General features: G+C 35.0%; 1 protein-coding gene across 1 annotated transcript in view; it reads right to left on the bottom strand.

Moving 5' to 3' along the window:
- Positions 1 to 16,363, bottom strand: part of agbl1.S (AGBL carboxypeptidase 1 S homeolog) — a 244,719-nt gene that overhangs the window by 104,730 nt on the left and 123,626 nt on the right. The window contains exons 19-21 of the mRNA XM_018255312.2: positions 11,650 to 11,779; positions 4,677 to 4,808; positions 3,136 to 3,312 (exon numbers count right to left, since the gene is read on the bottom strand). Of these exons, the coding sequence (XP_018110801.1) occupies positions 3,136 to 3,312; positions 4,677 to 4,808; positions 11,650 to 11,779 (439 nt within the window). The remainder of the gene's footprint in view (positions 1 to 3,135; positions 3,313 to 4,676; positions 4,809 to 11,649; positions 11,780 to 16,363) is intronic.

The following is a 16,363-nucleotide window of genomic DNA, read 5'->3' as shown; positions in this document are numbered from 1 at the left end:
GCCTTGTAAATGAATACAATTAATTGTCAATACATAATATTAGCAATTAGTGAGATTATATCTGGATGGCAAATAGGAACAGCGATAATAATTCACTTGCTTGCCCAATTGATGTGGGAATGTTGTTGAACCCTGTAATGTTAAGTTGCATAGAAAAAGAAACTTCCACCAGATTCTGGGTAGAAGATACTGCATATCATGTAGGTTTGAGCAGAAGGAATAGAAATAAAATTAGGAAACGTACAGGAATGGTCTATGAAACTGATGTATTAAATGTTAAATATGGAGGTTTTCCAAATGCACTTATAATATGAAATACAGAGTTTAATTTCCAAAAAAAAAATGGGACAAGGTGCAAAATGCAAAATGGTGTAAAACACCCTGTTTTTGCATGTTTCCCTGCTTGTTCACTATGGAACTTATTGGATGGAGCACAAATAATTATGCCTCAATGCAAAAGAGGCAAATCACCCCCTGCCAAAGTGCTACTATACAAGCACCTAATGATAGGTAAAGGTAGCCTCAGAAACAGGTCAGCTTACTCAGCAAGGGAGGTGAGAGACAATAAACTATTGATAGCTTGTATTTGGGCAATTAAGCAACTGCAAATAACATTTCTGAATATTCATAATTTTCTGAAATTGCGCCCCCTCCATTTTCCACAAAGGTTGTCATTTAGGTCAGTGCCTCTGCTACCTAATTCTAGTTTTAATTCCGAGTTAAACAGAATGTAGATGAAGGAAAGAATAAATCCAGTTAAAAAACAGACATAAAATTTGTAGTTTAGCCTATTTTACACTGTTATAACAATATAAAATAACAAATATTGTCATATGTTTGGCTGAAACAATTGTTTTTCGTGGGAATGATAGAAAAATAGAACACATCTTTGGAGATTGTGATCATAGATGCTAATAAAAAAGATCGTAATATAGTGATATCAAACACTGACATAAGTTTCATTTAAAGCTATTGCAAATCCAATTGTGAATTCTCTATTGGGAGAGCTTAACTCTGTTTTTATTACTCATTACACCTCCTGGAATTAGCATTAAATAAATCCAGTCAAGGGGAGTCTCAAATGCAATGTTATATTATTTTACTGTGTGCCTAATAAACAGTTTTACATAACGCCATATTAGTAAAGTAAAAAAGCTGCAGAATAAACAGTATAATTTTTTATAAACCTGCTGGCTTTTTATCCCCCAACATCGTTGGCTAACAAGGAAAGGACAGATGTACAAATACAAAAGCTTTGTTTGGTGGCATTTCTTCAGGGAAAAAACACGATAAAAAATGAATTTATGAGCATTGTCAGTTGGAAGTTTGATTAAGTCATCAGGACTAATGGATTAAGGTAAATGATTAAATTTTTAACAAATATTATATTAACAATTTATGTAGTTTGAAAACGAACAACATAAGAAATACAATATCATGTAAACCAATTATCACTTATATTGCTGTTTTACATCCATCATAATAGCATATATAATCAGAAGTTTACACTTTTACTATAGCCGCACCAAGTACTTTCCAAAAGTGGTGTAACCTGACAGCACTGGCCACCACAGTCTGCATTGACTTCATAGCAGCTCAATAGGGTTTAGGTTCCAGATTATTTTTACATTTTACTTGATTGCAATTTTATCAGATTTTCTCAAATCAAGGCAAATAATTTTAATAAGATAGGATTAGGCAGGGTACTTATTGCTCCTGAGTCACTATGTGTGTTTGGAAGTCAAAACTCTTCCTGCAACTGAATGAGTGTCTTAAGGTCTGGCCCCTGGTATAGATGGAACATTGATTTAAGACCCAACTTTGTCCAAATTTGTGATATTATAATCCAAACATTTTACTGTAAGTAAAGGGAACAATCCAATTTGTGATGTATACTAGGGGGATTATTTACTAAATTCCGAAAGCAAAAATCACGAAAAATTCGTGATTTTTTTTTATAAAATTCTTTTAAAAAATCACAAATTTTCTGAATTTATTAAACCCCAAGGATAGAAAAGTCCAAATCTGAAAATCCGGCATCTCAGACCTGTGGAGGTTGCATATAAGTCAATGGGAGAAATCCCGATGATATTTTGATGCGCGCTGGGTTTCGTGCAATACCTAAAAGTTTTCGGGTGAAAAATTTTACATAGAATTAAGGATGCCAGTGGCCCCTAAGAATAAAGGGCAAATTGATCAAATATCAAATTAGGGAATCCTAACCAACAGGAGGAGTTACATAGCATTTTGTTGGGGTGACAATTCAATCAGGAATGTAAAACACTGCAGAAGACAGTTCCACTAAATTGCTGTATCTCTTTCACTGTATATAAATACTTTTTCCTTCAGACTGATTTTTGGAAAAAAGTTTTAAGGGAAATGCAAATAAACATGTCCATCTAAACATTTATCAACTTCTAATTCCAAAACAGGCAGGTAGTAATAAGCAATGAAATCTGCATGGAACGATTTTTCATCTTGAAGATGCAGAATGGACATGAGTAGGGATGGGCGAATTTGACCTGTATCGTTTCGCCAAAAATTTGCCGCCGGTGAAATGTCGCCGACGCCCATTAAAGTCTATGGGCGTCAAAAAAATTTTGTCGCACGGCGAAATTGTTTTGACGCGCGTCTTTTTTTTTTTGACGCACAACACCATACAAGTCTATGGGCGTCATTTTTGAGGCGAAACAAGGCAAAAAAATTCGCCCATCCCTAGACATGAGACAATACCTAATGGCTGCGTGAATAAGAAAGAAGAAGGGATCTTAGGTTTACAAAAGTATTTTCTAAATAAATTTTGTATTAAAGGTATCACTTCAAGCCACCGTTAATGAAAATGTGCAATATATGCACCGATTCCATGTTAAACATTTAGAATTCTTCTTTTACAGTCTTTTATACTGTGATAGATTTATTTATTTGCCCCTATATTGTTATAAAATCAGCTGCATAATATACTGTATGTTAAAGGCAGTAATCAAAATATAACAATTCACCAGATATTGATATGTAGGAAAGTGAAGGGATATCAATATCTAAACTATAAGGGCTAACGTCACATTTATATAATTTCTATTTACCTATTTTATATGATGATGATGCTGATAGATAGATAGATAGATAGATACAGACCTTGTATGCTCCTTGATTAAATCCACAATAAGTGCTCTCCATGGTATAGCTTCTCAAAACTCCAATCTCGTGCCACACCACCACTCGAGCTGTTGACTCCCTCGACTTTTCCACTAAAAAACTGCTGTTGGCCATGGAAAACGCAGGAGCGATTTTATCAAGAATTTTAGGCAAGGTCTAAAATAGAAGATAACAAACTCTAATTAGAAATCAGTAATGGCTCTGTCCTGTTTCCTATCAGCTGGAGGTAAAAGTGGAGAAAATTCGAGCCAAAATAAGAATACAAAAATGTTAAGAATTTTGCTTATTAAATATAGGAAACGGCTTTTTGTAACCAGAATGATTAAATTGTAGACTGAAATTAAATTTGTGTTACATTCATGTAAAACCTCTCTAAATATGGGAGAAATGTCAGGTTACCCTGTCAGACTGCATTGTGGCATAGAGTGTTTTAAATGTACTACTGTATGTGTCTGTCTAAAGTTCTTGCTCAGCTTTCTATGGCATAATGCAGGTTTTGTAACTGATGGCTCTGTAGCTGTTCAGCCATTGCTAAATTATAACTCTTCACTTTCAACAAGCAACTTGTGCTAGTTGCCAAAAATTTAGTTTACACACCCCCCAGTTTTAGATTAGACTGCAGTGCTTACCATTCTGCAAAATAATATGTGATGACAATACCATTTTTAAAATTATAAATGATAGAAGCAAAGGCCAGAAAATTGCTTAACTTCAATTTCCAGAAAATAAACATATTACTATATGCTAAATACATGGGAGGTCCCCATACGAATGAAAACAGCTGCAGAAATAAAGCTCTACAGATTTTTAAGAGTCTCCAGAGACTAATGAAACACAATGGGGCTAATGTTGTGGTGGAGGTAGCTACAGGGTTCAACTGTGGCAATAAGTGCAACCACGCTCAATTCAGAACTAGAGGCTGTAAGGTCTAAGACTCATTGAGTACAACTATACAGAAATGAAAAGAGAGACCTTTGACACAAGTACATTTTAATGAAGCTCAACTCCAGGTAAATTTGTGTGCAACTGCAATATAAGATGTAAATGAGACCTAGGGCATTTTACCTGCATTTTTTCATCACCTTCCAAAAAGAAATACACAAAAGTCTTTTCAGGTGACTCTAAATGCGTACACAAAAGTGTTTAGTCCACAGTTGATTTGGTGTTTTGGTCCCTAGTTTGAAGGAGTTAAAATGTGGGCACACTGCCCATGAATTGCATGATGCAGCATAGGCCTAAAAGCATTGTTTCATAAGAATTAACATTTTATTTTATCTTTAACTAAAACTAAAATCCATGACAGTTTATAAAGAAAACTATGTGTAAATACTCTTCATTGTGACTTTTACATTTTAAATTTACACGCTAAAGGGCAGAGTGTCCACATGGTGCCATGTTTATGTCATCCATGCCTTGCACTATTTATGAAGAGGGTCTATATGAGACCTCCATTTGTCCCTTACTTGTAAGAAAAGAGGAAATTTGCATTTACTGTATCAGTGAAAGTTAAATAGGCATACCCTATACCCAACATCTTCAAGGAGATTGGATGAGTCAACCACACAACCGGCCTGCCAAAGGGTCTCCTTTATACTGCATCCATAGAAAAATACATTTTTCCTCTGAGAATGTCCATGGTAATCACAGAATATCTAAAACAAGAAAATATAACTCCATAAGTTCACATTGTATTGTGTATACAAATTACTTCTTCATTGAGCAAATACAGGTAGCTACAAAGGATAAATAAGATATATAAATATATGAGACACTGATATAACCTCATATTTCACCTATATTTGTTGCTTCCCCAAGAAACTGTATATGCGACGTGTAGTAGCAAGAAACAGATGGATGTTTTTGTCCCATTTTTTTTTTTGTTTCAAAATAGATAAGGCAATCATAACATATTAAAGATCAATAGATCATTCACTTTGTCAAAATGTTGAACTTGATGCACATTCTTCTTTTAGTCAATTGCATCTACAATGTAACTATTTGGATGGCTTTACTGAATTATTTATCAGGACAGTTATTAATTTAAATTCCTTATTAGTTACGATTGAATTCATTAGTGGTAATGGAGAACAGAATGTCTGAGTTCTATCACCTACAGTGTCAAAAGTAAAAAGAAAATATCTACACTAGTACATAAAAAAACTATCCTTAGGAAACACCATTATTAGGTGGCCATGATGGTCACAAAGCTTTCTTCATATTTGGGCTTGTACAAAACATGGTGAGAAAACCATTGCTCTTAGTATGAACAGAAATTACATCACAGAGAGGAATTTGTCATTCATTTTATAATAATAAAACATGTAATTAGTAGTAATACTTCCTTTTATGGGTGTATACATGTAGGGGGTTATTTACTAAGCTCCAAATACCTGAAATTCCCCGAAATCTGAAAAATTTGTGATTTTTTTGTGTCATAATAGGCTTAAAAAAATCACGAATTTTTTAGGAATTTATTAAACCCCAAGTTCTAAAAAGCCAGAATATAAAAACACGGCATCTCAAACCTGTCAAGGTTGCATAAAAGTCAATGGGAATGTCAGGATCAGCCCGGGACTCAATCTCTTATTTATGCTGTCCTGGACACTTGCTGCATTTACCTTGTGAGGCACTGGGGGCTCTTGGGGCTGATCCTGAACTCTTCTTTGATGTTCCTGAATTTGCCTGTTGCCAGTTTGTCTCCTCCCTGTTCTCCTCCCTTCCCATTAACCTCATGTGTTTCCTATTCCCAATCACCTTCCCTTTATAATCCCAGCCCTGAGCCTTGCGGTAATTTTCGGGAAAATGTAATAATAAATAAGCGTTAAAAACCCGAGCGGGCTAGATCTGAGTTTGTAGCAGCCGATATTGGGATAATTTCGGACCTTGATAAATAACCCCCGTAGGGTTTAGGTCAAGAGTACTTCAGTAGTTATATTTTAAACTTCCTAGACAACATTCTTATCTTTTGCCAACACTGTATTCACAGAGGCAGGTAGTGGCCAGAAATGTGGTGTCCCCTGGAACACCACCTAGTTCCCGTGTCACTCAGAGGTGCAGGATAGGAAACTGTTGCCATTCTGGGATAACCGGTAGCTCAATCTCACGTGAGCCTGCAGCTTTCTTTAGACAAAGGGGAAACTGCACATAGACACCATGCTTCTCTTGCTTCAAGAAGACATAACTTTATTAACACTTCTGCATTAGCAGATAAAGATCACGTCACATGACACTATCAGCATCAGATCAGTATGGGATCTGTATGAGAGCACAACCATTAATATATATCTTAACAGAAACACTTGGGACCACAAGGTGCAAGATAGCCTTACAGTTATGCAATCCAGCATATGCAAGTGATCTTTGCATGAGCAATAACGGGTATAGATTTGCACCTCTTAATGCTTTTCCACATGTGCCATGGGCAATATTAAATGTGTCCCAGTTAGGGGTCAGAAGACATTTTAAACCAATATATCCTAAACAAGAACAGTTTATAAATTTGTAAAGTCGTTTTCTTTGAAATGTATTGTTCCGTTTATGTAACTACTGTCCCTGATTTTTATTTATATATTTTTTACAGAACTCATTTGTCTTCCTGACATGTTAAGAGGCATTCTTTTCCCCTTGTCCTGTAGGAATTATTTAGAATTTTGGTGCAGAGGATTTTTAGCTGCTGGCAGGAGCTGCAGGGTCCAATTGATTGACATTTCATTGCAAGGCTCTGACTTTCATACACTAATACAAAGCATATTGTTGTATGGATGAAAAAAAAAGTTTGTTACAAACTGCTAACATTTTTATAAGTCTGTAATTCGAGTTAACAATATGGTTTAATAAAGAGTTCAGCACTGTTTTGCATCTTGTATCCTTTGCTGAAGGTGAGCACATTGTGCAGTTCTACCTGCAATGCAGGAATATTCTTGAGACAAAGTTCCAATGATTTGTACTGGTTAAAGTGAACAAAGTGTAAATGCATCTGGTAAAATAAATACAAGCTGTATGTACAAAGATGTGAAAGGGAAGAGCAAGCTACATCCTACTATAGGTATGGTATAGGTATGGTATAGGTATGACAATTTGTCTAGACACCATAGTTCAAGAAGGAAAAGGACACATCATTCCACTTATATATAGAATTTACATCCATGCCAACATTTCAAGGGCCAATATCCCATATTTTGTATTTTCCCTTTGTAGGTATTTAACTACAATATTATGGGCTGAATGCTTACTTCCATATTTAAATACATACTTTGTTTCCTTAAATTGAGTGTTACTATTATTTCCAATAACATTATCAATCAATTATGGCCAAAGGATAATTTTCTTTAGGGTAACAATTTTACTGACTCTCTGACTTAGCATTAAAGCTACAATAAGTGCAGAGGTAGGGTTTTGTCTCTCACAATGGGCTGGATGCAGCAGGATGCTTCAGTAGCCTGGAAGCCTGGGAATAATCTACTCAGTTAAGCATTAATACATCTCAGAAATAATTGTCCAAATCATTTCTCTCTGCATCTGCCGTACATAAAGAAGTATAGTACAGGATGTTGGCAGTTGTTAATGCTCAATGAACTATTACACCCTTTAAAATACGTGTGTTCAACTGCTCCAAGCAATTACTACTGATATGTACTGTGAGGCTGCAAGTAGTTATAGGCATTAGTATAGGGGCAATAACAATACAGATTTGCACAGTACTTTTAGTAATCCTTTTGCAGTGGACACACTGGTGAGAGATGATATGCATACTGGACCACCAACATAAATGATCAAAAAAGGGAATAGGTAAGTGATCAATTATCTGGGAACCCAATATCCAGAATGCTCCAAATTAAAGGAAGGCAATTGCTCATAGACTCCATTTTCATGAAATAATTAAACATTTCTAAAAATGCGTAACCCTATTTTAACCCCTCAGGTACCATAAGATGTACATCATTAATATCTACTATAAACAGGTTCTGAACCCCCTTTGCTAAATAAAAGGGTACTGGGCATTTCACTCAATGGCAGTGCCTCCAGTTAATTGCAGTTAAACATAAGGAAATTTATATAAGAATAAAAAACATAGAAGAAAGGCAAATTGTAGTTAAAATACAAATCTCAACATTTCCCCTGCCCTGAGGATCCCATGTGTTAAGTCCAACCCTGGCTCAGTCTTTACCAGGCAAAGTCCCACACTCCACTCCAGTGGATAAAGACAGTCACAGTCCCTTTCCCTCAAGAGCTCTTGAACTTTGCCCAGGTAGTGCTACCAGCCACAAATACCTCTCCTGATGGACAGAAGGAGTTGCTCCCATGAGGCAGGTACATGGACAACACCAGTCCTCACACAGGGGACACACCATGGAGTCTTTCAAAACCCGTCTTTAGGCAGGACTCACAGGGGGAAAGGACTCACTCCCCCTCCAATATCCAATTGAAGTCCAAAACTTAGCTGGCCACAGTAGGGGATTTCCAACTGTTTTCAGACCATAGGGAAACTTAACTCCCTATGGATCCCTACAAATGATTTTCTTTTTCTCTGTAATAATAAAACAGTACTTTGTACTTAATACTAATTAAAATATAATTAATCCTTTTTGGAGGCAAAACCCCCCATTTATTTAGTAATTGAAGGTATGGAGATCCAAATTATTGAAAGATTCCTTATTTGGAAAACCCCAGGTCCTGAGCAGTCTGGAAACATAGGTCTCACACCTGTAGTTTTTTTGAGATCTGGTATGTAGGCTACATTTCACATGATTCAAACCCTAAAATAACTGCAAATATGTATTGTGTTCAATAAACATTATATATTGTATCTTGTTTTAAATACTTTCTTCGTTTTTGGGTTCATGGATCTACAATAAATGAACCTATTTGGGCAGCTGATGTGGTTAACAGAAAAATATGTTCAAAAATGTCATATTCTGTACAGGGTACCCTGGTATGCTGTTCAGTTCACTTTGTGATAAATGCCTGTATACAGTACACTGAATTTTGAAGGTAAATAAAATAATATTAAGATTATTAGTCAACGAGTGTACACTGTGTATGGTTTGAAAAAGTAAATTCCCTTAAGATTCTAGAAAGTACAGAAAATTTTGTATGACTTGTGAATTAAAATCAATGTGTTTTTCAGGATGGAGAGAAATTTGTGTTACAGGTTCTTGTTGTGCTTTGGAAACTCTGATCAATACTTTTCATACTAACTTAGGATTATTGACAATTTACCAAGGGCTGGTGCCAAGTGGGGCATACTTCCATGGGAGATATATAGTATGCCTGAGAACTAGTATACCTTAACATAGGCATCGCTATGGCTTTTCTAGCAATAAAATGCTAACAGGTGCTTGCAATTACTCTCAGCTCAAGTTGGCTCTGTATATTTGCTACGTGATTTTATACAATCAATGTTATTTCAGAACCAGGTTGAGTTGAATGAAGAATAGCTGCAGAAACATGAGCTTAAGATATACAGTCACAGAGGCATTCAAATGACTATTATTTTATACCTATCCAATTAATTCATAGCTGAAAATTCATAGGGGTTATAAGATGTTTTAAAGCTAAATGTATGGTAAAAGTAGGATGTTTATTTTCTCATAATAGAAAGCAAATACTGCACATTTATTAAGAAAACCTATGAAAGTTATTGTGTATATTAAAAAAAAAAGGCACACAGATTTAAATTGTGATGCTGATTTACATGGAATTATATTTAGGCAATTTAAGCAATTGTTTCATTTTAATATACCGTCTACTGTCCAGGGTGCTGAACAATCATTTTTCTAGGTTTGAAGCTTCTTTCTGTTCCTTTTCTTAAACTCTCCCTCTTGTTAGAGATATTTTTTCATATTCCGAGAGAAAAATATATTAACAACAGAATTACCAGGGTCAGACAATTCCCAAGGAAGACAAAAGTTGACAACCCCCCCCCCAAACATCTATTTTCTTATAACTCATTTCAGAGAGCTAATCACTTGAGTCAGTGGAATGGGCTTAGAATCATTTGCTGTGTAGGGTGTGGTATTTCTGAGCATGACTTATTAAAAAGGCTTAATTCTGCTGACTATGAAAACCTTATAATTAAATGAAAAAACTTGGCACCCACCCTGTTTTACTGAGGCATATTATACACCTGTTCAAATACAAACACATTTCCATTATTCACCTTACTGCTTGTGCAAAACAACAGTAATTGTTATATATGGCAACAGTACCTAACGACCCCAAAATCTGACCCTTTGCCTTCTTCAGGTGCCATATATAGCTGTTAAGCACCGTATCGGCTTAGGAATGTGTGTGATAGACAGGTTCAAAGGATATTAATCTCAAATTTATAGATGTTTTAAAGACTTGGATCTTATTGTGGCAGCTCTAGGATGCCAAATACCCTGAGCAGTTATTTTCTTTTTCCATACACATGCATTTTGGGAAAGTGCACACCACTTTCCCTTTACTTAAATTAATGGTTTATTTTCAGATCTGGGGTTCATGCATAATTGCTACTTCCCATCACCTGCTAGAACCAACTTCATGTACCTTAGGCTTGCGGTTCTAAAAGAATAACAATAATATGTAAAGTAATGCTGTATATAAAAATGTTTTAATGATAATCTCTACTTAATCTGTTAGTACTATTGCACTTAACCTCTACCTTTCAAGCAGTTGGCCAGTGGATCTGTTCTGTTTTGTTTTGTAAATCTACTGGTGGAATTGTGCATACATCTACTGCTGTCTACAATATAGACAGAAAAAAAAACAGAAAGCAAGCAGCAAAAAATACTTTTTTTCCTTTGTTATTTTGATGCTTCACTGCTTCCATTTTGATACCATAATATAGCTGTATAATAGGGGCATCCAGGTCTCTTTTATGGTATTTTTGGGTTTTGCTGTAAAAACTAATATTTGGCAGAATAAAGTATGTATTACCTGATGTTCTAAAAAGAATTTATAGAGAAGATGTTTTTAATAATTTTTTAACTAACCAGACCAAACTAGACATGGGAGCAGATTTATTCGAGGGCGAAAATTCGCCAGCGACTGCATCACACCCATTGCTACACCTGGCAATAGAGTGCAAATTACCACTAGCGTCTATCTCTTTTGCTAGCGAAGTGACGCTTGCGCTCATTAGTAAATTGGCAATGTCCCTGCAGGTGGTAACGATATCAAATTGATGCTAGCGTTATCCACTTCACTCTCCAGTAAATCTGCACCTTAGAATCCCATTCTAATAAACTACAAATGCTTAAAGGAAGCATTCTGGGTAGTAAGACGGGGTCCCCTGTTGCAGGCACTTTGTTTAGTACTTTGTTTTAAAGTTGTCAAGTATACACACATACACACACACACACCATCAACGTATTCCATGAAGTTAAATAGTAAATATAATATGTCTATCTATCTCAAGTTGTAATGATTTCAGGAGGAAAATACTTTTGAGATTAATGAAAACAGGAAAGAATGTTTTTGCTATTTAAATGAATGCTGAATAATACATACCAGTGGAGTTTTATTAATGTTGTTCAAGTAATAAAGTAATCCTTTGAGGTGGTAAATTGTTGGTTGTAGATTGCTCTTTGGCGACACCCATTGTCTGTTGAGATCTTCCCCATTAAGAGAGCATCTGTGACTAAAGCAGAAAATGAAAATGAAGTATTCAAAAATAAAATAACTCTCTAATGAAGAATGGTACATTTAAAATGCAAATTCCATTTCTGACTTCAACTTTTGGCAATGTGGGACATACATTAGCTAAGGTTCAAAAATTAAAAGTAATTGCTATGCATAATAGCTATGCATGAGAACACAGCCTATTTAATCAACGTTTAAAATATTCATTCATTCATGTGTGCTTGTTTGAGAAAAAAATAGTATTGTGCCTATCTTTTTCAGATATCAAGTTCAGGACAAAGTCATTTTCTCAAGTTGTTTATATACTGTATGTATGTTTGCTGTTAATGTACATTAACAAAAATCGCCAATTTGCCTCTGATGGTTACTTATTGTACAAATTAATAAGCTTATATAGTACTTTTATTAAAAATTTGAATTCCTATAGGTAAAAACAATAGCACAGTTTCATAATTAGCATCTCATTTATCTCCCCCTTCACAAAATAGTAAGAGCTACAGGCTCAGGTCAGGCTACGGTACATGTAATATCTGATTATGTTATTCTGCAAAAAAAAAAAAAAAAGGGGGGGTTTCAAGCTTTGTTATGTGTTATGGGTTACTTCATTAGTGCATACATTAATCAAATCAAAGCTGAACAAGCGACACCCCACAGTGTTACAGTTCATCTCATTGTCCTGCATGGATCTTAAACATTAAGGGGCACATTTACTAAGGGTCCGATATTGAAGGTTAATTAACCCTCGATATTCGACCATCGAAGTAAAATCCTTCGACTTTGAATATCAAAGTCGAAGGATTTACCGCAAATACATAGATCGAACAATCGAAGGAAAAATCGTTAGATCGAATGATTAAATCCTTTGAATAGAACAATTCAAACGATTTTCCTTCGATCAAAAAAAGCATAGAAAGCTTATGGGGAAGGTCCCCATAGGCTAACATTGAGCTCAGTAGGTTTTAGGTGGCGAAGTAGGTAGTCAAAGTTTTTTTTAAAGAGACAGTACTTAGACTATCGAATGGTCGAATATTCAAATGATTTTTAGTTCAAATCGTTCGAGTCGAAGTCGTAGTCGAAGGTCGAAGTAGCCAATTCGATGGTCGAAGTAGCCAAAAAAAAAACTTTGAAATTCGAAGTTTTTTCATTCTAATCCTTCACTTGAGCTTAGTAAATGTGCTCCTAAAAGAAAAGCCTTCATAAACAGCTGCATTCCTGAAGAAAAAAACCTGAATTTATCAGTTAGGAATCTCATAATGAAGAGTATGTATTTAAAGGATTAATACGGGTATGGGATCTGTCCAGAATGCTTGGTAATGCTGGTTTTTCGGTTACAAGATATCCTATCATTTAAAGCCACATGCTTTAAAGATACTAAAACATCTAACCAGGGAGACCATATATTCTCAAATTTCTCCGGTGCACCCCACGTATTGAATGTTAATTTAATAGTGTAGCATTTACAAGGTCTAGCCACTTTTTTAGTGTAGGTGGATGGGGGCTCATCCAATTTATAATAACCATCATTTTAGCATATAACAATGTGCATTTTAAAGGAACTATACCCCCAAACAATGTAGGCCTAAAAAGAAAATGCATAATACAGTTCATAGTATGTAAAACTCTGTTTCATGTAAATAAACCATTTTCATAATAATATACTTGTTATTTGTATGTGCCATAATGCTAAATAGAAAGTTTCCAGAAATAAAGGCCACCCCCTGGGAGTCTATGATTCATGGTGCACACAAGCAAACCATACTGCTTCCTGTTACAGTTAGAGTTGTAGTATTTCTGGTCAGGTGAACTCTGAGGCAGCCAAAACCATCACGAAATGGTGGTTAAATATATATGCCAGTTTGGTAAGATTCTTTAATATGCCATTTAATTTGATATAAACCATCTGTTTCTTAAGTGTTCATTTTGGGGGGGGGGATAGTTTTCCTTTAACAGTAATGTTATTCTTGGTAGAGAATAAATTTGGTATCAGTTTAATTTAACATGCCCAGGAGGCAAGTTGTGGGGGCTTTTACTTCAGGAAGGTCTAGGTCTTCATTGAGATATTTGAGTTCTTCTTTCCATTCCATCTTAGTTTTCCCAAATCATGTAAAGTAATCCAGCTTCTAGAAAACCACATCTCACATCATTTCACCTCTTCTAGCCTACCCATTATGTAAAGGGTGTGACATAAATTTAATGTATTATTTTAAATGATTGAATTCTGTTTTTAGTGGATATTAGGAACTATAATGGCTTACTTCCATTGATATATGTACAAAAAACAATACAAAAAAATACAAAATACAGTTACAATAGAATCCACAATTGGACCTTATTTATTATTAAAACATTACAATTTTATCTGATTTGGGACAAACACATCAGACTTTTTTCTAGAATTTCTCTATTTTTTCAGGCTTTTTCTATGAAAAGCCAGAAATTTTAGGATTTTTGTCTGAAATAGTCAGCTTATTCCAGCGCAGACCACAGAAACTTACAAATAGAATAGGGACCTCTCCCATTGACTTATATACAACCTCAGTAGGTCTGAGATGCTGGATTTTAGGATTCAGACTTTTTTCCATCCTCGGGGTATAATACATTTTGAAAAATGTGAGTTTTTTTCCACTAAATATTCCGATTTTATAGTAAAAAATTTAAATTTTTGGCATACTGACTTTGAGGTCCCTGCCCCAAAGAGCTTTGGATTGGCTTTTCCATATGGGGCAAGTTGGGCTAACTGTATACAATAAAGGCCAGAAAGAAGTTTTTAGCAGTCTGGGTCCGAAAGTCTGACTACCCAGGAAATGAGCATTTGTATAGGATTTATTATGTGTGCTGCAACTGAAAATACAAAACACTGAACATTTTCACATAGTAAATACTTAAACATTTAAATATTAAACCAGGATGGTTTTGCCATCAGTGTGGATTTATGTTACCTTAGTTATCATCAAGTACATGGTACTGTCAAATTATTATAGCGAAAAAGCAAATTATAAAAAATAAATAAGCAATGCTTTTACTCTGGGAAATTACAATTTTATTTTTGGAGTTTTCTAGATAAACATTTAAAACATGTAATCACTATGGAACTATTTTAATTATAATAATAATAAGATAATTCATATTTAATCTTTATGTAATGTCCATTATTACATTTATTTCTCGGTGCCCTATTAAAAAATGTGTAAAAGCAGTCATTCTTCCTGATTTGACATACTCTGCTGGTTTCCATCTGAACTGTCTATTAATAAAGCTTCAAAAAGTTTCCGGCGCAGTCAGAGGGGAGTGAAGGAGCTGTCAAAGCAATAATGGAAATGTTGTTAAAATAGTAAAAGGTAATTGATATTCCATTATTTCTATGACATTTCAACAAGCTCAGCAAATTTGACCAGATTATTACCAGGTAGTAAAATATTGATGCTTTCCTCTCTCACTTTGCCAAACAGAAGTTCTTTATCATCCCACAGGAAATATTGGAATTTGACCAGGTCTCGGTAATTTTAAAGCTATCTTGGTTGAACAGGAAATCAAAGTTCTTTATAAATATGAGAGAAAACTGTTGTTGAAGTTGTATTAAAATAAAAAAAATTCTGTTAAAGATTTATAGGTAGGTAAACTAAAAATGTATAGGTAAATAAAGTAAAGATTTATTGGCAAGTAAATTGGAAACGTTTTAGATGTGTATTTTCAAATGTCAGGCATTTTGTCCCCCCAAAGCTTTATATATGTGTCTTATGGAGTACAATAAAACAATGAGCAGATTTATGGGTGAACTTTAATAATTGTAAGCAATAATAATTATTTTCTAAAGTGTTTTAAGTTTTGTATCATGTTTACATACAAAATAAAGCAGCTTTGGTGACGACTTGATGTGAATTCCCCATTTAAAGGAGAACTAAAGCTTAACTAAAGAACTGGGGCAAAATGTTGTACATTATGTTTCAGGATTCTGTACCAGCCCAAGTCAACCACAGCCCTTTAACAGTAAACATTTGTGACCTTCAAAGATGTCCCAGTTGCTCCCATCTTCTTTTCTGCTGATTCACTGCACAAGCTCTGTGCTGCTGTCACTTACTGACTTCAGGACTGACTCAAAATATACTGAATAATAATGTCACAATATACAGTAAGTCTGATTAGTACATGGCAGCTCAGAAACCAGCACAATTTGCATCAGAATTGAATAATCAGCCCTGTAGCATCAGTTTATATGACAGGAAAATCCACCTGCTTGATCATTTGCGATGATGCCTAAGCTTAACTTCCAAACAGCTGCTCAAAGCACACTGAGCATGTACAGTGTCACTGACACTCCTAACCAAATCCAAGATGGGAAACTCCTGTGACAATTTTAAAGTATACAGTATAATCATAAATAATAAAACCCATTATAGTTTTTACTGAAACAACAAGAACACTCCCAAGGAATGCTTGCCACAAATATTACCACCAACATGTCTTTGTCATGCCACCTATCCAACACTGAGACATCAAATGGACAAATTAAAATAGGCAGCTGATTCACCACCTTGCCGGACTAGTGCCCACAAAGCATGTAATATTACATAGCCATAATTTA

This window comes from Xenopus laevis, chromosome 3S, assembly GCF_017654675.1.
Source record: "Xenopus laevis strain J_2021 chromosome 3S, Xenopus_laevis_v10.1, whole genome shotgun sequence".
NCBI lineage: Eukaryota > Metazoa > Chordata > Amphibia > Anura > Pipidae > Xenopus > Xenopus laevis.
The sequence above is the reverse complement of the archived record's forward strand: the minus strand, read 5'-3'. Positions and strand labels throughout refer to the sequence as shown.